The following is a 19,728-nucleotide window of genomic DNA, read 5'->3' on the forward strand; positions in this document are numbered from 1 at the left end:
GTTATCCGTCTGCTTGAGAAGAAGCTCTTGAATATGAGGGTCCTGCACCCAGCCCATCGATGGTCCAACATCGTCTGCTCCGCCGGCATCATCATCATGTCCTGCATCTTCTACATGATGACTGTGTACAGCATCACCGTCGTGATCATCTCCTGGGGATTCTTCGTCTTCTCGCCCCCCCGAGCCGCGGTGGTTGTCTTGCTGCCCTTCCTCATTTCTTGCCCGGCCCCCATGAACGACTTCGTAGTCATCATCATCACCTTGCCACCGATAGCCATCCATGAAACCACGCAAGAGCAGGTGGTCCCGCACCTGCCCGGAATCCGGGTCCGCAATAAGGCTATTCAGCTTGCATCTTCGACACGGACATCTTATCTCCGTCTCGTTCTTTTGAAGCATCTCGGCCTTCGCGGACCTCAAAAACCTATTCACAATGCCTTCGGTCATCGTGCGGACCATGGTCGCCTGCGGGGTAGAGCAAAACGATATTTTAGAACCAAGAAAAAATTTGGCATGACTTTCCCTAAAAATAGGACCAAAAAGAATGCCTAATGCCAAAATTCTCGCCGAAACGGAAATGAATCAACATTCCGGCAAAATATTGGCAACTATCGCATTTCAAATACCGGTACACCTCCAAACACAAACACATATGCAACACCACAAACATATGCAACACCACGAACATACATAGATCTAGCTAGGCCATAAAAAGTGCATGTGCACATTGTTTGTAGGGAGAACAACATAAATATAGCTTCCCCCCTTACTTACCTAGCAAAACAAGGTAACTTAACCACTTAATTTGAATGAATCTATGGTGGAAATGAGGTGAAAAAGAGGAGGCACCCGAGACAAGGAGGAGGCGGTGGAGAGAATGAAGTGGGGAGAAAGTGAGTGTGGGAGGAGAGGTTGTCCAAAATATCTTGTTGCTGCCCACTTACTAATGGCGCACCAGCAACAAATGCGCCATTAGTAATCCAGGTTACTAATGGCGCACCCCCTGGCGTTGCGCCATTAGAACTTTTGCAAAAAAAGGAATAAAAGCAATAAAAAAAATAACATTAGTGGCGCACCTCCTGGATGGTGCGCCATTACTAGTTACAACTAGTAATGGCGCACCACCAGGGGATGCGCCATTAGTATGTTTGGACAGGCGCACTAGTTCAAAAAAAAATTGGTACTAATGGTGCACCGTGGTCAGGGTGCGCCATTAGTAGTTTCAACACTAATGGCGCATCAGAGGGTGGTGCGCCATTAGTATATACTAATGGCGCACCACTTGTCTGGTGCGCCATTAGTGTCATTTCCATCTATAGCCCTTTTCCTAGTAGTGATCTCATGGTGTGGATTCCCTATCATACAATATGTTGATGATACGATTATCTTTCTATCAGCCAAAGAGGAGGAGTGTGTTTCCCTTAAGAACATGATGTACACCTTCCAGCAAACCATTGGTTTAAAAGTGAACTTTGCAAAATCCTCTATGATTCCTTTGAACATGGAGGAAGGGGAAGCTACTAGATTGGCTATTGTGCTTGGATGTAGAATTGGGTAGCTTCCATTCACCTACCTTGGCTTGCCCTTGGGAACTACTAGACCCATGATAATTGATCTCATGCCACTTGTTGATAGTCTTGAGAGGAGATTAACTGCAAGTTCTTCCATGTTGAATCAAGGCTCTCGTTTCCATCTGCTCACCTCTGTCTTGACCTCCATGCCAATTTACTTCATGTGTAGTCTGCACATCCCTCCAAGGATCATCAAACAGTTGGATAGAATTTTTAGGCAATGCCTTTGGAGGGGCAATAGTGATGCTCCAAAGCAGTCTCTGGCTGCATGGGACCTAGCCTGCAGGCCAAAAGACAAAGGTGGTCTAGGAGTAATTAATCTCAACATCCAGAACAAAGGCCTCCTCCTCAAGCATCTTCACAAATTCTATAACAAGGCTGACATACCTTGGGTGGCTTTGATGTGGAACAGCTACTATGATCTTGGTGTTCCCCATGCCACAGCACAAGCTGGCTCTTTTTGGTGGAGGGATGTGCTCAAACTTCATGAGGCTTACACTCCCATTGCCTTAGTTCATATCAACATGGGGGACACTGCTTTGTTTTGGACTGATTCCTGGCATATTGGGGGCTCTTCTAGACCTTTGTGTTGGAGATTACCTAAGTTGTTCTCCTTTGTCAATAATGACAAAATATCAGTCCAGGAATTTCTTCAGTCCCAAGATTTGTTTTCCATGTTTTATCTTCCACTGTCTCATGAGGCTGCCTCTGAGCTACATGTGCTTGAAGGTTGGATCTTACAGTTAGACAGAGACCCCACTATTCCTGATGTTTGGATATGGCCAGGCAAATCAGTGGTTTATTCTGCCAAAAGCTTCTACACAATAATGCACTCACATTTGCCTATCATACAACATTGTAAATGGTTATCACTACAGGAATCAGGGAATTTGCCATCAGCTTGTTCTTTGCCGTCAAAACTGGCTGATGGCAAATATATTGTTTGCCATCTGCCATTTCTTTGTCGTCGGCCAGCGGACGGTAAAGCTTCAAAAGGCTGACGGCAAAGAGCCCAACTGGGCCCCACTGGACCCTGTGGCTGATTAATCCAGACGGGCTGGCTGAATGTCATCCGCCAAATCTTTGTTGTCTGCCTTCTGAAGCTTTGCCGTCTGCCAGTGGACGGCAACGGTTCCAAAGGCAGACAGCAAAGAAACACTCACGGCAAAGAGAAAGCACAGCTCGCGGATCAATCACCTAGATCGATGAGTTGGCAAGATCTCAGACACACGTTCTGTCGGACGCATACCCCACACACCCACGATGCACGCGCCCCCATGGCAACACCCGCGCTCCCCACGCCCCCACTGCATGCCTTATCCATCGGTCTCACCCACCCACCACTTCTCTCTCATCTCTCTTCCTGCTCCCGATCTCACCCACCCCACCACGTCTCTCTCTCATCTCTCTCCCTGCTCCTGATCGCACCTACCCGCCACCGCCCCAGCCCTGTCCTCACCGGCCACCACATCGCCTGCCGGCCGCGGCCACTTCCGCCTTCACCCCCAGCTCCGTCGCCCCCGACCACTTCCCCTGTCGCCCCCGTAGGCCCGCCGGCGCTCGCCACCACCTCACCGGCCGGTCCCCACCTCGCTGGCCGCCATCTCGCCGGTCGGCCCCGCCCTCGCTGGCCGCCATCTCACCCGTCGGCCCCATCCTCGCTGGCCGCCATCTCGCCCACCGGCCCCGGCCCCGCCCCCTCGCTCGTCCCCCCGGCAGCCTCCGTGCCCCGTCGCCCGTCGCCTCCAGCGGAATCCGTGCCCCGTCGCCCCCGATGGCAGCAGCAGCACCGACGGCTGAGCTCCCGATGGCCGCCGACCACCTGTAGCCCCCGAAGGCCGCGTCCTGCACACCCATCCGCGCAATCCAGGCCGCCACGGACGCCCTCGCCGGCAAGCGTGTGGTCGTCGGCGGCTGGTCTGAGTCGGCCGCGTCCAGTGCGGCGGCACCATGGCCTTCGTGGCCGTCAACGACGACTCCTGCCACGCTAGACTCTAGCTTGTTGTCGAGGCGCCCTGGAAGAGCAAGGACCGCCATCGATCTGGACGTCGAGGCCGGGGCGGTTGCGAGGATGAGGAGCGACCTCACGTTCGCCAGGCACTTGTTCTTCCGGGTCACCACACTGTTCATGTAAATGGAGTAATTTTGTGTAGATGGAGCAGATGCAAATCTATTCTATATAAATAGACTAATTTGGTATTGTGAAATTTGTTCATTTGTCGTCGATTGTTGGAACAAAGCTTAGATGGATACTGTGGTGCACTTGGGCTGCTGGTTCACTATATTTTAAACAAAATCCTTTGATGTCTCTGATTTTAATAAACGTGTAGATGGACATTTTTTGTCGTCTGTTATTAATCGGCAGACGGCAAAACATTAGTTTGGCGGACGGCAAAGCCTCCGTTACCTCCGTTAGCACCTAACGTGGCTAACACCTACTATTTGTTGTCCACCTTCTTTGTCGTCCGCCACTGACGGCAAAGGCCTCTTTGCCGTCCGCTGCAAAAAGCAGACGACAAAGAAGGTGTTTGCCGACCCTGTCTTTGCCGGAGCTGTTTGTCGTCCGCAGCTGACGGCAAAGCTCTTTGCCGTCCGCCATCCGTGTATTTGCCGTCCGCCATGGCAGATGGCAAAGAAGTTGATTCATGTAGTGTATGGCAGAGTAGGTGCACCATGAAGATAAAGGTTTTTGGCTGGCTGCTATTCTTTGACAGACTAAACACCAAGGACATGCTGGTTAGAAGACACCGGAGATCTAGCCAGGATGATAATAGCTGTCTCATTTGCAATGAGTATGTGTATGAGGACATGATTCACCTGTTCTTCAATTGCAGTTTTAGCTCCAGGGTGTGGAATTACTTAGGTATTGACTGGTCTGGAGGCTCTGATATACAACAATGTATCCTTCATGCTAAAACCAGATTCAAGCATCCCTTCTTCTTTGAAGTTATGTTAACAGCAACATGGAATATCTGGATTCTAAGGAATGGCAGGACTTTCGGAACTGAGAGAGACACCTTCAGTGCATGGAAATGTAAATTTATTCATGATATATCACTTCTAGCTTATAGGGTGAAGGATAGTATCAAACCTAAGCTGCTGGCTTGGATCGGTTCTCTGTTGTAAATTAGGTAGGCATAGGTAGATTTTGTTCCTTTGTTTGTTAGCCTTTGTACATTTTTGCTTATGTCTGTATAGTTTTCTCTGTTTCAATAAAGGGTTGTGGGGCTTTGCCTCATAGTAAATATTCAAAAAAAAAACAAATGTGTGTACATGAGGAATACCACCTAGTATTGATATTGCAAGCTTATCTAGTCACTATGTGGTATGTCTTCTCATGAGAAATTCAAATTCTAAATAGTCCATTAATTATCTCTTGTTGGATCCTCTTATTGACTCTTGTTAAGTTTTTTTGGTATCACATTATGGGGGAGTAATATACTATGTGTATGTTACAAGACTAGAAAATGTGTACATTTGAGATATTGTCACCTAGAGTTGATATTGTAAATTATCTTTTTCCTAGGTGACATGTTAGCTCTACAAGTTGCAATTTGCTTGTTCTTGGTGTGAAGATGATATTGGATTTCCTTCTATCTACCACCGGGAATCATTTCCAAATACTTCTTGTCTTTTGGCAATTGGTACTCACTTATGTGTGGTCGAAATTATTGATCATATTCATTGGGTTTTCTTTCATTTGCCTTATCTCCTACCAAGATTGTGTCAACTCCCATTGCCTTCCGTGCCACTTGAGGATCTTATTGTTTTCTTGATCTTGTCTAGTGTTTTCTTGATATAGTGAAAGTGGTGATCCCACCTTGTGCATTTTGTATTCGAATGCAAAATTCTCTATAATGCACAACTCGTGGGGGAGCTATCCTATTTTCTATAAAACACTCATCTCGTGATCCATATTAAGTGTGTATTGGTGGACGACAAGCCGTTTCTTGTTGGTACTTTGTGCCATCATGAAACTTTGTAGAGAGCTTGGTTTGTTTGGAACCATCCTCTCTTTTGGGAGTTTAATATAATTTTGTGTGTTTCAATGGATATCTCATTCCTTGATGTATCTCGTAATGATATCTTCCAAGTGATGATTTCTCCATTTGCTAACCTATTTTCACTTGGTATTTATTTTCATTTGGTTTTGTTTCTTGAAATTTTTGAGCATGCATATTTACTTCATGTATTTTATTTCGCGTGCTTTCTTCCTTTGACCCAATATATAAGTGAAACTCCACCAAGTCTCAATTTGGATGAGATGTGCATGAAATTTATCTTCATATATATATATATATATATATATATATATATATATATATGTGCACATATATATGTGGAGTTTGTCCTATGTATTGGTGTTTCTAACTCTTTGGTCCCAATGAGGTGGGGTACCATTTTGTTTGTGTTGTTGTTCTAGGACCAATTGGAGATGCATTGGATGCTCGGCTCACTCACAAGGAAGGTGTTGTCACCATGTGCTTATTGGAGTCAAACTAGGATGATCAATGAACTACTATCTACCTTCAATTGGTATCTACTACATCCTTACAATGTTAACTTGGTAACAAGTATCTTCATATACTTCATGCACACATTTCTTGCATCAATTTTGTCTAGGTTGTATCATGGCATGTTATTCATTCTTTCTTGTGATACTTGTTTCCTTTCTCAAAGCATCCCAACAATGATCTCTTGTTGCTAGTTGTGATTTCTTTGATGTTTGTGTGGTTGGAATTCATTTATATACAATAAGACCATATCTAGCCATGTGCTATGCTCTCAAGCAAATTTATTCTTGGTATATTTATGACTTCCTTATGGATATCTTGTTCTTTCCTTTTTGTAACTATTTTGTGTGTATATCCTTCTTTGTGGATTGATATCATCATGATTTTCATCTACCTAGAATCTTATACACTTGAGAGAAGTTACATCTGGAGTTGATATCCTTATTCTTTCACGTCCACATTTCCTTGGTGGTTATGTGAAAGGATTTATCATGAGTGCGGATCTTATATCGTTGCATCTTGAAGCAATCTGTTGTGGTGAAGATATTTTCTCGCTTGCTTGACTTGATGAGGCTTTTGCCATTTCGATTGGTATCCCTCCTCTTGACAAAGCTATCATTTTCTTTCTTCACCATGGGTTGTCACAAGTGTTGGTTACTCATTCTGCATATTTAGTGTGCTTGTGAACACATTTGCTTGGTGTGTGTGGGAAGGGCATGGCATGCACCTTGTATCTCCACTATTCAAGACTATGTTGATGCTTAATGCTCGCCCTTACCTTAGTCTTCTCAAGTGCTTTGCCATGACTCACACACATCATTTTGGTTGAGCCTACTCTTAAGTTGCCTCTTTTATATGTTGCTCAACCATTTGTTTGTTGCAAGTGCTAGGCTTTGTTTCCTACATGCTCACTTGCACTTGTTGTGAGTCTCTATTGGTTTTCGATGAGTGATGATCCTATTTTGTGCACTTGGTATTCTAATGCAAATATTGTAAGGAGTGCACAAATCATGGGGAGCTTCACTAGTGTCTTTAGAACACCCCGTTGCTCTCTTGCACTTGTCGTGAGGTTCTATTGATCTTGGGGGAGTGACGATCCTATTTTGTGCTTGTTGTATCCAATTACAAAACTAAATTGTGCACAAATCATGGGGATCTTCTCTAGCTTATCTAGAACACTCCTTTGCTCATATCATAATATCTTTTATTCATGTGGCACGTAGGATCATTGGTCTAGTTGGTTCAATTGGTATCTTTTGATAGCTCGCTTCAATTGGTATGTTTTGATTGAGTGATTGCTTGTTTCTCTCTTTGTTATGTCTTTGTGGCATATCATTCTTTTGCAATCTTTGGGCCTCAATATAGTTTGTCTTCCTCCAAGTATTTATCGTTGGATATGTGTATTGCATTCCACTCTCTTGTTGAGAAATACACAATTTATGGAGGAACACAATTTATATTGGCCTTCTAAGCTTTTCTCCCATTTTGGCAATCGATGCCAATGGGGGAGAAGTTTCAGAGAGTTTTGTGGAGAAGATTAGAGAGTTGTTTCTTCTTGCTTTGCATTGCATGGTGATGCATATTTCCTTATTTAAACTCTCTTGAAAGTGATTGTCATCAATTACCAAAATGGGGAGATTGAAAGAACATGCAGTGCCTCCATGTTTGGTTTTGGTAATTAATGACAATCTCTATGGACTAATGGTTGCCTTGAGTTATATTTGAAGGATTTGTACATAGGCTTTTCTTGGAGTCCATTTGTTGGTTTCAAGGAGAGTTTGTGATGACCAAGGTGCTATTCAAGGAATTACCTAAAGATTGGTCATGTGAGAGGCTAATCAAGACTAAGCCAAAGAGTGAATCAAGTTTATCAACACACAAAGCATAGAAAATGTACCGAGAGGGATCAAGTGATCCCATGGTATGGTAAGCATTGTCAATTACGCTTTGTGTACTAACACATGGTCTTTGTGAGAGTTCTTTGTGGGGTTAGGTTGCAGTGTGCACCTTCAAGTGATGCATCACAAATAGATCAAGTGCTTGAAGATTGCCGTCCATTGTGGTGACAATGGTGTGAAGATGTGCCGAAGAGTGTCTCACCCATAAGGGAGTATGGGGGGGCAATCTACTAGTCTTCACCGAGCCAACGCAATCAAGAAAGGCGGTCCAACTTGAGGAAGTCAAGATTGTCTACATCTAGCTCAAGTGGACTTTGTTCAAGGCAAATGTTTGGCCTTGGTAGGTTCTCTATTTTACCGGTCTCATGGTGGTAGTTTGGAGACCGGGTTATAGGATCGATTGCCGTACTATCCAGGGGGGCTCTCAAGTGAGTAGTTTGATCGTATCGTTCGCAGCGAGCTCAAACCATGCAGCTTGCATCAACTTTCTTGGTTCTTGTTTGGTTTTCTCCTTGTGAGATTTGGATCTTATGGTCATCTTCTTGACAAGCTCAAGTTCATCGAAAACAGAGTTCACTTGCTTCTTCTATTGCGTTTTCGGTGTTGGTGGTTTTACCGGTCTTATTCGAGGAAGGGTTCTCACTATTTTCTTATGGGCCTTTTTCTAATTTCCTTCTTATTGTTATTTCTCTCAATATTGTTTTAGCCCTTGTCGCTAGCTTTCCAACAAACTTGGTTTCGTTGAATTCGGAGTCCATTTGCAAAAGTTGTGTCAGTTTTGGTGTCCTTAAAAAGGTTACAGCGGTACTACCGCTCACGGGAGCGGTACTACCACTTGGAGGGGATGTAATTTTTTACTACCGCTGTACTACCGCGGCTACTTTCGTGTCTACTTCTGCTCCGGACCAAAAACTCGTCATGAGTTCAGCGGTGGGAGGCACAGATGTATTTTTTTAGTACCGCTCGCAAGCGGTAGTACTGCTCTGTGCGGGCTGTGAGCATACGGTTGGATTTTTACCACCTATAAAAGGGGGTCTTCTTCCCCAATGAACCTTATCCTTTGAGCTCGTGTTCTTCCCCCATTGTTGACCTTCTTCGAGCTTGATATCTCTCAATTCCTCCATGGATTCCTGCTAGTGTTTGGGGGAAAAGAGAGAGAAGATCTAGATCCACATTTCCACCAATCACTTTCTCCTCTATGTGAAGGGGACCCCTTGGATCTAGATCTTGGAGTTCTTGGTGTTCTCCTTCTTGTTCTTCCTCTCATTTTCTTCCCTAGCATTTGTTGCTTTGGTGGGGTTTGGGAGAGAAGGACTTGGGCACTTTGTGTGCCCTTGCCATTGCATTTGGTGCATCGGTTTGAGTTCTCCAAGGTGATACGTGGAAGTTACAAGTTGAGAAGCTTATTACTCTTGGGTGCTTGGTACCCTTGAGCATGTTCCTCTTGGGTGCTTGGGCGCCCTAGACGGTTGGTGGTGTTCGGAGCTCAATCATTGTGGTGTAAAGCTCCGGGCAAGCGTCAGGGTCTCCAATTAGGTTGTGGAGATCGCTCCGAGCAATTTGATGGGTACCGATGACCACCCCCAAGGGTTGCCAAAGGGTACGGGTTCGATGACTGCCCCCAAGGGTTGCCATTTGTACGGGTTCGGTGACCGCCCACAAGGGTCCCTTAGTGGAATCACGGCATCTTGCATTGTGCGAGGGCGTGAGGAGATTACGGTGGCCCTAGTGGCTTCTTGGGGAGCATTGTCCCTCCACACTGCTCCAAACAGAGATTAGCATCCGCAAGGGTGTGAACTTCGGGATACATCGTCGTCTCCGTGTGCCTTGGTTATCTCTTACCCGTGCCCTTTACTCATGCACATTACTTTGTGATAGACATATTGTTTCTTGTCATATATCTTGCTATCACTTAGTTGTTTATCTTGCTTAGCATAAGTTGTTGGTGCACATAGGTGAGCCTAGTTGTTGTAGGTTTTGTGCTTGACAAATTAACCGCTAGGTTTATTCCGCATTTGTTAAAGCCTAAACCGTGCCTATTCACCCCCTCCCTCTAGGCGACATCCTCGATCTTTCACCCGGGTCTATATTTTATCATATAATAAAACCAAAAATACCTTGCTGCAATTTTTCCTTATTTATTTTATTTTGTATTTTTGTTCAATCTATCTATCTATCACCATACAATTTAATCTTGCAAGTAACTGCCAAGGGATTGACAACCCCTTGTTCATGTTGGGTGCAAGGATTTGTTATCTTTTGTGCAAGTACTGCTAACGAGGTGTTGCGTGGTTCTTCTACTGGATTGATAACCTTGGTTCTTAATTGAGGGAAATACTTATCTTTACTGTATTGCATCATCATCTCCTCTTCGAGGAAATCCCAACACAGCTCACAAGTAGCAGTCCACTTGGTGTTTGATGAGTCGGTGTGGTGTCCATGGAGATGGCCGAAGGATGCTCCGCATCTAATTGTCTTATGGAAATCATCAAGGAATCACTACAAAAGTTGAAAAAATTGTTTGATTGTTTGCTTGATTGAGAGAGCAAGTGCAGTAATTTAAATAGCAATTAAAGTAAATAAGTGCAAATCCCAATCCTTATTTGTGCGAAGGAAATGTCGGTTGTGTTTCTTATATTGGCCAAATCGTTCTGGAGGACAGGAGAGTATTTTACCATATTGTTTTCACCTAGTATCGTTAACTATAACTTTTGTTGCTTTGATAAGTGTGTGGTGGAGCCTACACTTATGTACCACCCTACTTGGACTCATACATACTTATGATTATATACTTTAATAAGAATCAACATATACCAAGGATAATTAAGATAACGTCTAACCATGCATAGTGTTAGATTCTAGGGTCCCCATTAATTCGTCATGCAATAGTTTATAAAGTTAGGGCATGGTAATATTTTCCTTTTCTGCCACCCCTCCTAGATAAAATAATATATAATTTTATCCTCTAGGCCCATAGGTGAAGTGACATGCAATTGATGTTTGAATATCACGATTAGAGAATTACACCACAACATAACATCAAAATATCAAACTTGATGCAACTTCATATGGTTACTAACAACATGGGTTCTCCCAAGTCCTCAAGAACATAATAGATTACTCAAAAGACGTCATAATGAACATGAGCAATGGGGTAATTATATGGCTAACAATTTTAACATATAAATCTTTCACCAATAAATCACAATGCACTGACTAACACCGGAAAGTGACCACATTAACCAATCTATAACAAGTACATAGATTGAAAGGGAGATGTAGATGGGGTTGGTGTTGTAGATGGAGTTGGTGAAGGTGGTGTGTATGAAGATGATCCCCACGATGCCTAGAGTGTTAGTGATGACAATGGCTTTGAATTCCCCTGCTCGAAGGGGTTTGATCCCGGCAAAATCAGCCCCCGGTTGAGGAAAAGTGCTACCCATTTTGCCTTAGTGATAAAAAAATTCCTAGATAGTCAAGTTAGTGTTTTTCCCTGATGTAAGAATAAGGGGACTGGAGTGGAGACCACCGGGACCCTACAAGCCCCACACAACCAAGTGGACGCCCTTGGGCCTCGACTCGTGGGGGTGTGGGCTCCAAATGCCAGTCCTATGCCTGGGACTTTTCACATTGGCTCTTTTTCTTCATGCATTTAGTCTTTATTTCTTCTGGAATTATTCTGGCTTGAGAAAAAAATATTTTCTTTACTTTGCCTTCGACTGGTCCTGTCTGACAGCTTCTCATTGTCCCCCCTGTTTGTTCTACACATGCAAAATAAAAGGGGGAAATGGTATAAGAATGATGACATAATATATAAAACATGATTATAAATAAGCAATTTATAATAAAAAAATAGTGATGCAAAATGAACGTAACAATGTAAACAACCTCTGAGCAGAGTAGCAGACTACGGAAGTACTTTCATCTTGCCGCACAGATTCAAGTCGAATTCAACCTACACACGAGGCAACAAAATAAATACATTATATGCCGTGAGAAACCTTAACTTCCATGAAGTGTATTTTGGGTATTATTTACAACGGAATTTATCCCTTTCCTGTCCTCGACTACGTGTAAAAAAACTCATATTCTAAAATGATATGACATGGGAAATGTTCACTGCATCATGGATTCAATCTGTCTTCTATGTGCATTCTTATGGCCTTTTGCACCATATACAAACCACGAACGCACCCACCCGATTCGTGCTCCTCCGCATCCATATGCACCAGAGAGTGCGTCTTGGTGGGAAAGTACGTGCCTGCACTACGGAGGTCAAGGATCCATCCACGTCGCCGCGCCAAATCCAGCCGTGCAAGGCGGTACGTAGACGTAGCCAAAGCCAACTGACATTGACGAGTCGTAGAACATGATGATGCACACCATCTACACGTCCAAGTGTGCACGTACGGTTATCGCGGTTGCGCTCAACTGGCGATGGCGGCGAGCCCAAAAGGGGCCCGAGGCGGAACGCCCTTCCCGGAGCATGTTGCACATGCACGGACATATATGGGGCGCCATGACGTGCGCCGGCGCGCGTCTGCGTGGTCCAAAAGTGCACGAAAGAGCTAGTGATCAGATCGGCGATATATATTCCTCCTCCTATATATGTTTGCTGAGGCGATTATTCCTTGCAAGTGATTGCTTGCTTGCTCATCGGGCATACATGTGTGGGTCGGTCGATTCACAATCACAAGTGGCTTTGTGGTTCCTCAGCTGGCTCTGGCTGTAGGCCTATGGAGGGGTCAGTTGTCGAGTAGGACGGGTCAGCCTAAAAGCAGTAATCATGCATGATTTATACTCGCAAAGTGCACTATCCGTTGATCAGAAAGTGAAAATCGTCAGCTAAATGGATATGCATAGATAGTATGGGTCAAATTAAGACCCATAACCCTAAGGATAATGTCTGGACTTTAGAAGGTCGAAGAGCTTATTATGATCGGTGGGAGAGCCAAATACACAGGCATGCTCTAGCTAGGCCAATGTTTATTTTTGACAAAGGTATACGAGGAAGATTTTGCTCAGGCAGTCTTACAACTTGTGTCAGTTGGTGGGATAACCCGGGATCCGCACCTCGTGACGCAACAGTGCCCTCCAGCACGGCCATGCAATAGAAAAGGTTAAGAAAGACCCGATTTTGCATCTGTCCTCGCAGTCCCAGGCATTGTCCAATTGCCCATCCATCCACTCATCCACATGTAAGTTTTGGCAAGGGAAGAAGAAAAAAAAATCCGTCAAATGTAGACAAACGCAAGAAAAAAATCTGCTCCAGTTGTGGCGGATACGGGGCCTGAGCCGAGCGACTGCAACTCCTCGCTCGTCTTTGCCGTCTCCGTGCAAGTGTGGCGCTCAGGCCACGCCGGCATGGGCCGTGGACGCAAAAATCCAAGCCGGGGCGGGGCGAGGCGCGCGGACCAGAGTCGCCGGGGTTTAGCTTGTGGTGGGGTCAACTCGCTCCACATCTTTTTTGTGAAGGACACTCATGGTAGCTCGTTTACTTCCGTACGTGTCCACACACACCGTCGCTGTAGAAACGATGATATGGCAAACTATGAAAGTGCCACGGCGCCACAGCGACAATGTGAACCAGAGATCCGTGAGGTAGATCCAAAACGTACACAGCCTATGGAGCTCAGAAGATTCAGCCGGAGGGCTGCTGGCTGGACATGTATACAGCAACGGGCCGTGGGTCCGGAGCCAAGCGTATGTCTGTGGAGAGCGAGGTGGAGGTGGTGCGTGTACGCGTGCGGCACGTACAAAATACTCTTACCGAGCCGAAAACAGAAAGAAGAAAACCGCACCGGGCGCGCGTACAGCCAACAGAGAGACAACGAAACGTAGTAAAATATAGAGGCGCCGCGCGCGAGGGCGCTGCCTCCTTTCCTGCGGCGGGAATAAAACAGAGCACCACCGCCACCTCCACTCTCCAAACGATCTCTCCCCTCCGCCGCTCGCCCGAATAAAAACCCCAGGCCGGCATTGACGCATCCAGCGCACCGCCAATCCGCTATTGCTAAGCAGCACAGTTAAGCTACCGGCGTACACCCCAGGGCTCAGGCAGGCAAGGCAGCTCCGACTTCCGGCAAGACATTATCAAGGAGTTCTTCGTCTTCCTCCGTCCTCCCATCCATCGTGCATGTGAGTTCCTCCTCCTCATCCTCCTCTCTGTCCGCTTGCTTGCTCCCATGATCATCATCCATGCACCAACACCATAAGCTCGCTAGCATCTTAGCTCCTGGCCGCGCTGAATTTCCTCTCTTTTTTCTCATACAATACATTAGAACTCTAACCAAATCAGTACAGAAACCACAACGAGCGCCATCCCTTTCCCGCATATATTCGAGGCCAAATACCGTTTTCCCCGGATCGGTTCGGCTGCCGGGGAGAGGTCGCAAACGAACGCAGACCGAATAGTATAATACGCAATAGTGGCGGTTTGGGTAGCTAGCAGCGCATTCGGTTCTGCCTTCCGTGGTCGGGAGCGCAAGCTACAGAGATGCGTTCCGTGCCCGCCAATCCCTCTCTCTTCCTCTGATTCCTCCTTCTTACAGCCCGCCGGGTAACCCGAGAGGTAGGATCGGATTCTGTACCGCGACGTTCAGCTTCGGCCGGCCGTACGTGGATCTAATTAAGGTGCGTCGTCAACGATGCTTTTCTCACCCTCTCCAATTAAGATTCTAAGCGCGGTCTCTAGCGGTAAGATTCCTATGCTTTTCCCATTTAGTGGCTGGGATAAATGGGAATCTCTAAGTTCATGTAGCAGTCTAGCAGATAGATTAGCAGAATGGAAATATCTAGTAGTAAGCTTAGAAAAGGTTCTCCATATCATTCAGAGAATATGTGCAAGCAGAAAGGAAAGGATGGGATTATTGATTGCTTGGAAAGAAGATCCTCCCTAGCTTTACACAAAATTTAGAATTTACCTAGTAACCTGGTTTGTAATACAAAAAGGACTACATAGCTATCCATGGTTGCTTGCCACCAGCAGCAACTTCGCCGCACGACAGAGAAGAGGACATGACTAAGCAAAGAAAGCCCTAAGCAACCCTCCCAGACAAACTTGCAGATTTTTAACAAAGATTATGTATTGCTCTAAGCGCAATTAATTAGCGATAATACATAAGATCTCCCTACAAATTGAGCGTCAGATTTTTGACCATGGCAAATCAAACGCTTTTGATGGTCAATTATGTTGTCGTGTGGATGGCAATTTCGGTTAGCAAGCATGCCAAATCCTGAGAAAAATGATTTGGCATGCTTGCTAAAACAAATTGCCTTTCTCACGACAACATAATTTGCCATAAAAAAAACGTTTGATTGTACATTCCTGTGATATGTATTCCCGATGAACGAATTCAACCTGTCTCTCTTTCCTTTTCCCCCCCCTCCTTCTCCTCGCCACTATCATTTGTACGCTTTGCTTTGCGGCTTTGCTCTTTTTTGCTCTTTTGTTTTTCCATTCCACAAACATATCGGCCGTCCAAAGCTCCACATGACAGGCACAGAAAGAAAGAGAGCCATGTGCGACTGTGCATCCTCCTCAATCCTATGACTACTCATGCACGGAGCTTTCTTTCTCTCTTTATTTACCTCCATCTGTGACCGGCCCTAATCTTCCTTTAAAGGCAAGCTTTGCTGCTACACATAAACGCATACATGTAGTAACATGCATGTTCTCTGGTCACTGTCACTCCACTCACGCCTTGCTTTCCCTTTTTAATCATCCAGATCAAATTGGATACCACTCTATGTATGTATGTATGCAGCTTTGGCACAAAACCTTTGATGATTCAGCAGCAGTCGTTCAACACAACACCACAATCCTAGCCGTTGAAAGGGAAACGAGTAAGCAGTGAAAATCAATTAGCAAGCCGTTTTGTTTTGCCACACAATTACTCAGGTGGTAGTAGTAGTTATTGGTTTTTTTTAACCGAGTAGCCGTAGTTTGCCGGTCGTTAGTCACGCGGGGTCGATAAAAAATTTGGTGGTCAACCGGAGTCAAACTTGGGAGTGATGGCAGGCACAACAAAATCATATTTCTGTCCAAGCAAAGCGGCTTAGAACGGTCCTAATTTGGCGATAAAAAAAGCATGCCCGGGACGTCACTCCGTTGAGAGGGAGTAAAAAAGTAACACATCGTTTTCGCTCACGAGCTAGCCGATCCGCGCGCCTATTCATAGACGATCCACGGAAGCGTACGCCACGGACAATCTCGTGACCCTGCTCGTTCATGTCCGCAGGAAAGCCGGCACAGCTATAGCAGCACTCGTCCATTGGTGCTCGTTCTTGCGATCAAGCGATCGGTCGATGACGCTTGACGGCGGCATGCCAGCCACCACCGACGGCGCCGGCGTGCCCCCGGCCGCAGAGAGGGGCGGCAGCGGCTGCGGTGCCCGCGTGGCGCCGGAGGTGGTGGTGGAGCGGGATGGCGGTAGCGGTGCCGGCGCTACAATCCCTGCGACGGAGAGGGCTGCCGCCGTGGCGATCCCTGCGATGGAGAGGGACGGCGGCGGCTCTGCCGGCGTGGCGCCGACTGAGGCGGAGAGCGACGGCGGCGGGAGGAGCTGCGGCGAGCACTGCGTCATCCAGGTGGTGGAGGAGTCGTGCTGCGCGCGGTGCGTGTGCGTGGGCCCGAACCCGATGATGGCGCGGTACGTGTACGCGCTCATCTTCCTGGTGACCAACCTGCTGGCCTGGACGGTCCGCGACTACGGCCACTCGGTGCTGGGCGAGCTCCGGCGGCTCAAGGGCTGCCAGGGCGCGCGCTACTGCCTGGGCGCCGAGGGCGTGCTGCGCATCAGCCTCGGCTGCTTCCTCTTCTTCTTCGTCATGTTCCTGTCCACCATGAAGACGCGGAAGGTGCACGACTGCCGCAACTCGTGGCACTCCGAGTGGTGGCCCGTCAAGATCGTGCTCTGGATGGCCCTCACCGCCGTCCCCTTCTTCGCGCCCTCGCCGCTCATCCAGCTCTACGGTCAGTCCCAAACCAGCTCCCAAGCAGAAATAATTAAAGCTTCATTTAATTGCTGTTGCTGATCGACGTTGGTGTTTATTTGTCTGAATATTCTCAGGGAAGGTGGCACATTTCGGAGCAGGGTAAGCTACTTACATCTCATCTTGGCTGCCTTTTCTCAGACAATAATTACCTTGTTCTTCAGTCACATTCTTGGAGCATGTGACTGATCAGCTTGCCTCCGGGGTTAAATGAACTGCAGGGCGTTCCTCGTGATCCAGCTCATCAGCGTGACCAGGTTCATCACGTGGCTCAACGACTGCTGCCGATCGGAGCTGAACCTCAAGAGATGGTGCGTGGTGTCGCTACCTTTTTCCTCCTCTGTCTGTCTGACCAAGTTGCTGCGAAATCTGCTCGATCTAACGAACGACTGGGGATGGATGTTGCAGCCACATGCAGGTGCTGGTGGTGTCGATCGTGACGTACGTGGGGTCCATCCTGGGGATCGTGCTCATGTACATCTGGTACGCGCCCACGTCGGCCTGCAAGCTCAACATCCTCTTCATCACCGTCACCCTCGCGCTGGTGCAGCTCATGACATTCGTCTCCGTCAACTCCAAGGTGCTTAGTCAAGCTGAATGGCGTCGTCTCAGTTCTATGATCGGTCTCGTAAGAATTGCGTTCTGACCTGTCAGTTAAATGATGATCAGGTGAAGGCGGGGTACCTGGCGCCGGGGCTGATGGGGATCTACATCGTGTTCCTCTGCTGGTCCGCGATCAGAAGGTGAGACAGAGAGATGAATTCAGACATGTCTGCTAAACAACGTATACTTATTAGCTAGTCCATTTCGTAATATGGGAGCTGCTTGCTTACATCTTCTTTGCATGGTGAAATTTACAGTGAGCCGCACACGGAGATGTGCAACAGGAAAGCAGCGGTCGCGACGAGCGCAGACTGGCTCAACATCGCGGTAAGAACCCAGTCTCTCTTCAGTGATATAGTACTACTGTACTAATAAAGTGGAAATTTAGCAGAGGAGGCAAACATGCCATCAGTTTTATTTAGTTGCTCTACTTGCTAGCCTTATCTGAAAATAGGTGATAACCATGTATGTACTGTTGGCAGAGCTTCGTGATCGCCGTGATCGTCGTCGTCGCGGCCACCTTCTCGACAGGGATAGACTCAAAGTGTATCCAGTTCAAGAGCGCCGAGACGGAGTCCGAGGACGACGACATCCCGTACGGGTTCGGCTTCTTCCACTTCGTGTTCGCCATGGGCGCCATGTACTTCGCCATGCTCTTCATCGGCTGGAACGCGCATCAGGAAATGGAGAAGTAAGGGGCTGTTTGGTTCTAGACAAGGGGAAAACACACTGACAGATTGCAGTCAGAACGTTCAGACTTTGGTCGCTAGATGTTCCCGATGTGAGAACACTGATGGTTGATTAGTGCGCGGCCAGTCTGATCCCCAGGTGGACGATCAGACAGAGAAAAAACACGCTGACAGACTGAACTGACTGACTGCAAGATCAGAATGTTCCTGATCTGAGAACATTGAGTAATTGATTAACGCGTTGTCTGATTTCATCCTCAGGTGGACGATCGACGTGGGCTGGGCGAGCACGTGGGTGCGCGTCGGCAACGAGTGGCTGGCGGCGATCACGTACAGTAAGTGTGAACGCCATTGTTGAACTGAAGTTTTCTTCTGTATTCTGGAAGAAACTGTTCATAATTTGTTCGTGTACATCTACTGACGAATGGACAATTTGCGCTTCTTGTAGTATGGATGATCGTCGCTCCGATCGTGTGGAAGCGGAGGCAGGTGGGGTCCTCGTCCACGTGTGCGTGAGCGAACGTTTTATTCTCGCTCGTGCTAATTACCTACTGAAGAACAGCTAATCTACAAGAAAGAAAAGAGAGAAGTAGGGAGCTTGACATGACGCTACTTCGCTTACACGACGCATGGACGGATGATGATGATGATGATGATGATGACGATCAAGAAGTGTTGGTCAGTCGCTCGTTTTTTGCCCAAGTTGGAGGTAAAAGAGAGTGGGAGAGAAAGGAAAGAGCCGAACGTGTTCCTCTTTGTATATAAGGCCAATTTTGCTTTGTGGCCGTTGCAGATAAAAACTAATTCTTTTGGAGTTGAGTTGATTGTATATTCTCACTCCGAAAAGAAATATTTACCAAGGAAACAACTCGTGACCGAATTTCAAATTCCTTGTGGGTGCCGACATGTTTGCGCCTGGAAATTTCAGGTCCAAATTCCTTGTGGGTGCCGAAATGTTTGCGCCTGGAAATTTCAGGTCAAAATCTTCTATATCTAAATAGGGACACCCCACTAGATGATTTTTCTAGATCCTCGTGAAGCCACGTCATCTGAATTGTTGCAGCCATTGATGTGGTATAGATCAGCAATCAGCAGCCGTTTGATCGGAAGTTGATGAAAATTACTGAGCTTGCCACCGCTAAGTGAAAAGTACCGCTTCGTTCTATCGCGCAGTTCCGCTGTGGCTGCGTGCCTCGTAGCGCTCCGGCTCGATTTTATTTTTTCGAGACAATTGGCTCGATTTGTTTTTGCTGGGATGTGCGTTTAAGCCGACAACTGAGCTGGCATCCAATAAATTGTACATGGAAACTGGCTTTGTCATTGGTGTGCCAGCCCCATATAGGCCTGGCCAGCTTAGTACTAGCGTGAGCCCATGTAATTGCTCGATCAGGCTTCATCTTCCTTGCTCCAAGTTCGCTCGCAGACATTGTCCGTTCGTCTCGCTGCCGCTGTCTCTTCC

General features: G+C 46.7%; 1 protein-coding gene across 2 annotated transcripts; it reads left to right on the top strand.

The window, feature by feature from the left end:
- Positions 1-13,888: 13,888 nt before the first annotated feature.
- LOC119275169 (probable serine incorporator) lies at positions 13,889-19,191 on the top strand. Of its 2 annotated transcripts, XM_037555971.1 has the most exons (10): positions 13,890-14,121; positions 16,224-16,957; positions 17,055-17,079; positions 17,199-17,288; positions 17,386-17,557; positions 17,647-17,720; positions 17,838-17,907; positions 18,063-18,271; positions 18,531-18,604; positions 18,718-19,191. In XM_037555971.1, coding segments are annotated over exons 1-10 (1,518 nt in total). In that variant the 5' UTR covers positions 13,890-14,119; the 3' UTR covers positions 18,786-19,191. The 2 variants fall into 2 exon arrangements, 1 of the variants encoding a protein (XP_037411868.1); XR_005135539.1 differs by lacking the exon at positions 18,718-19,191 and having other exon boundaries at positions 13,889-14,121; positions 18,063-18,408.
- The last annotated feature ends 537 nt before the right edge of the window (positions 19,192-19,728 follow it).

The sequence above is a fragment of the Triticum dicoccoides genome, chromosome 3B (assembly GCF_002162155.2).
Source record: "Triticum dicoccoides isolate Atlit2015 ecotype Zavitan chromosome 3B, WEW_v2.0, whole genome shotgun sequence".
Classification (NCBI taxonomy): domain Eukaryota; kingdom Viridiplantae; phylum Streptophyta; class Magnoliopsida; order Poales; family Poaceae; genus Triticum; species Triticum dicoccoides.

Coding starts and splice junctions, on each gene's coding strand:
- LOC119275169 (XM_037555971.1), top strand. Junction 16,958..17,054: donor GCCGCTCATCCAGCTCTACG/GTCAGTCCCAAA, acceptor GAATATTCTCAG/GGAAGGTGGCACATTTCGGA. Junction 17,908..18,062: donor CAGACTGGCTCAACATCGCG/GTAAGAACCCAG, acceptor TACTGTTGGCAG/AGCTTCGTGATCGCCGTGAT.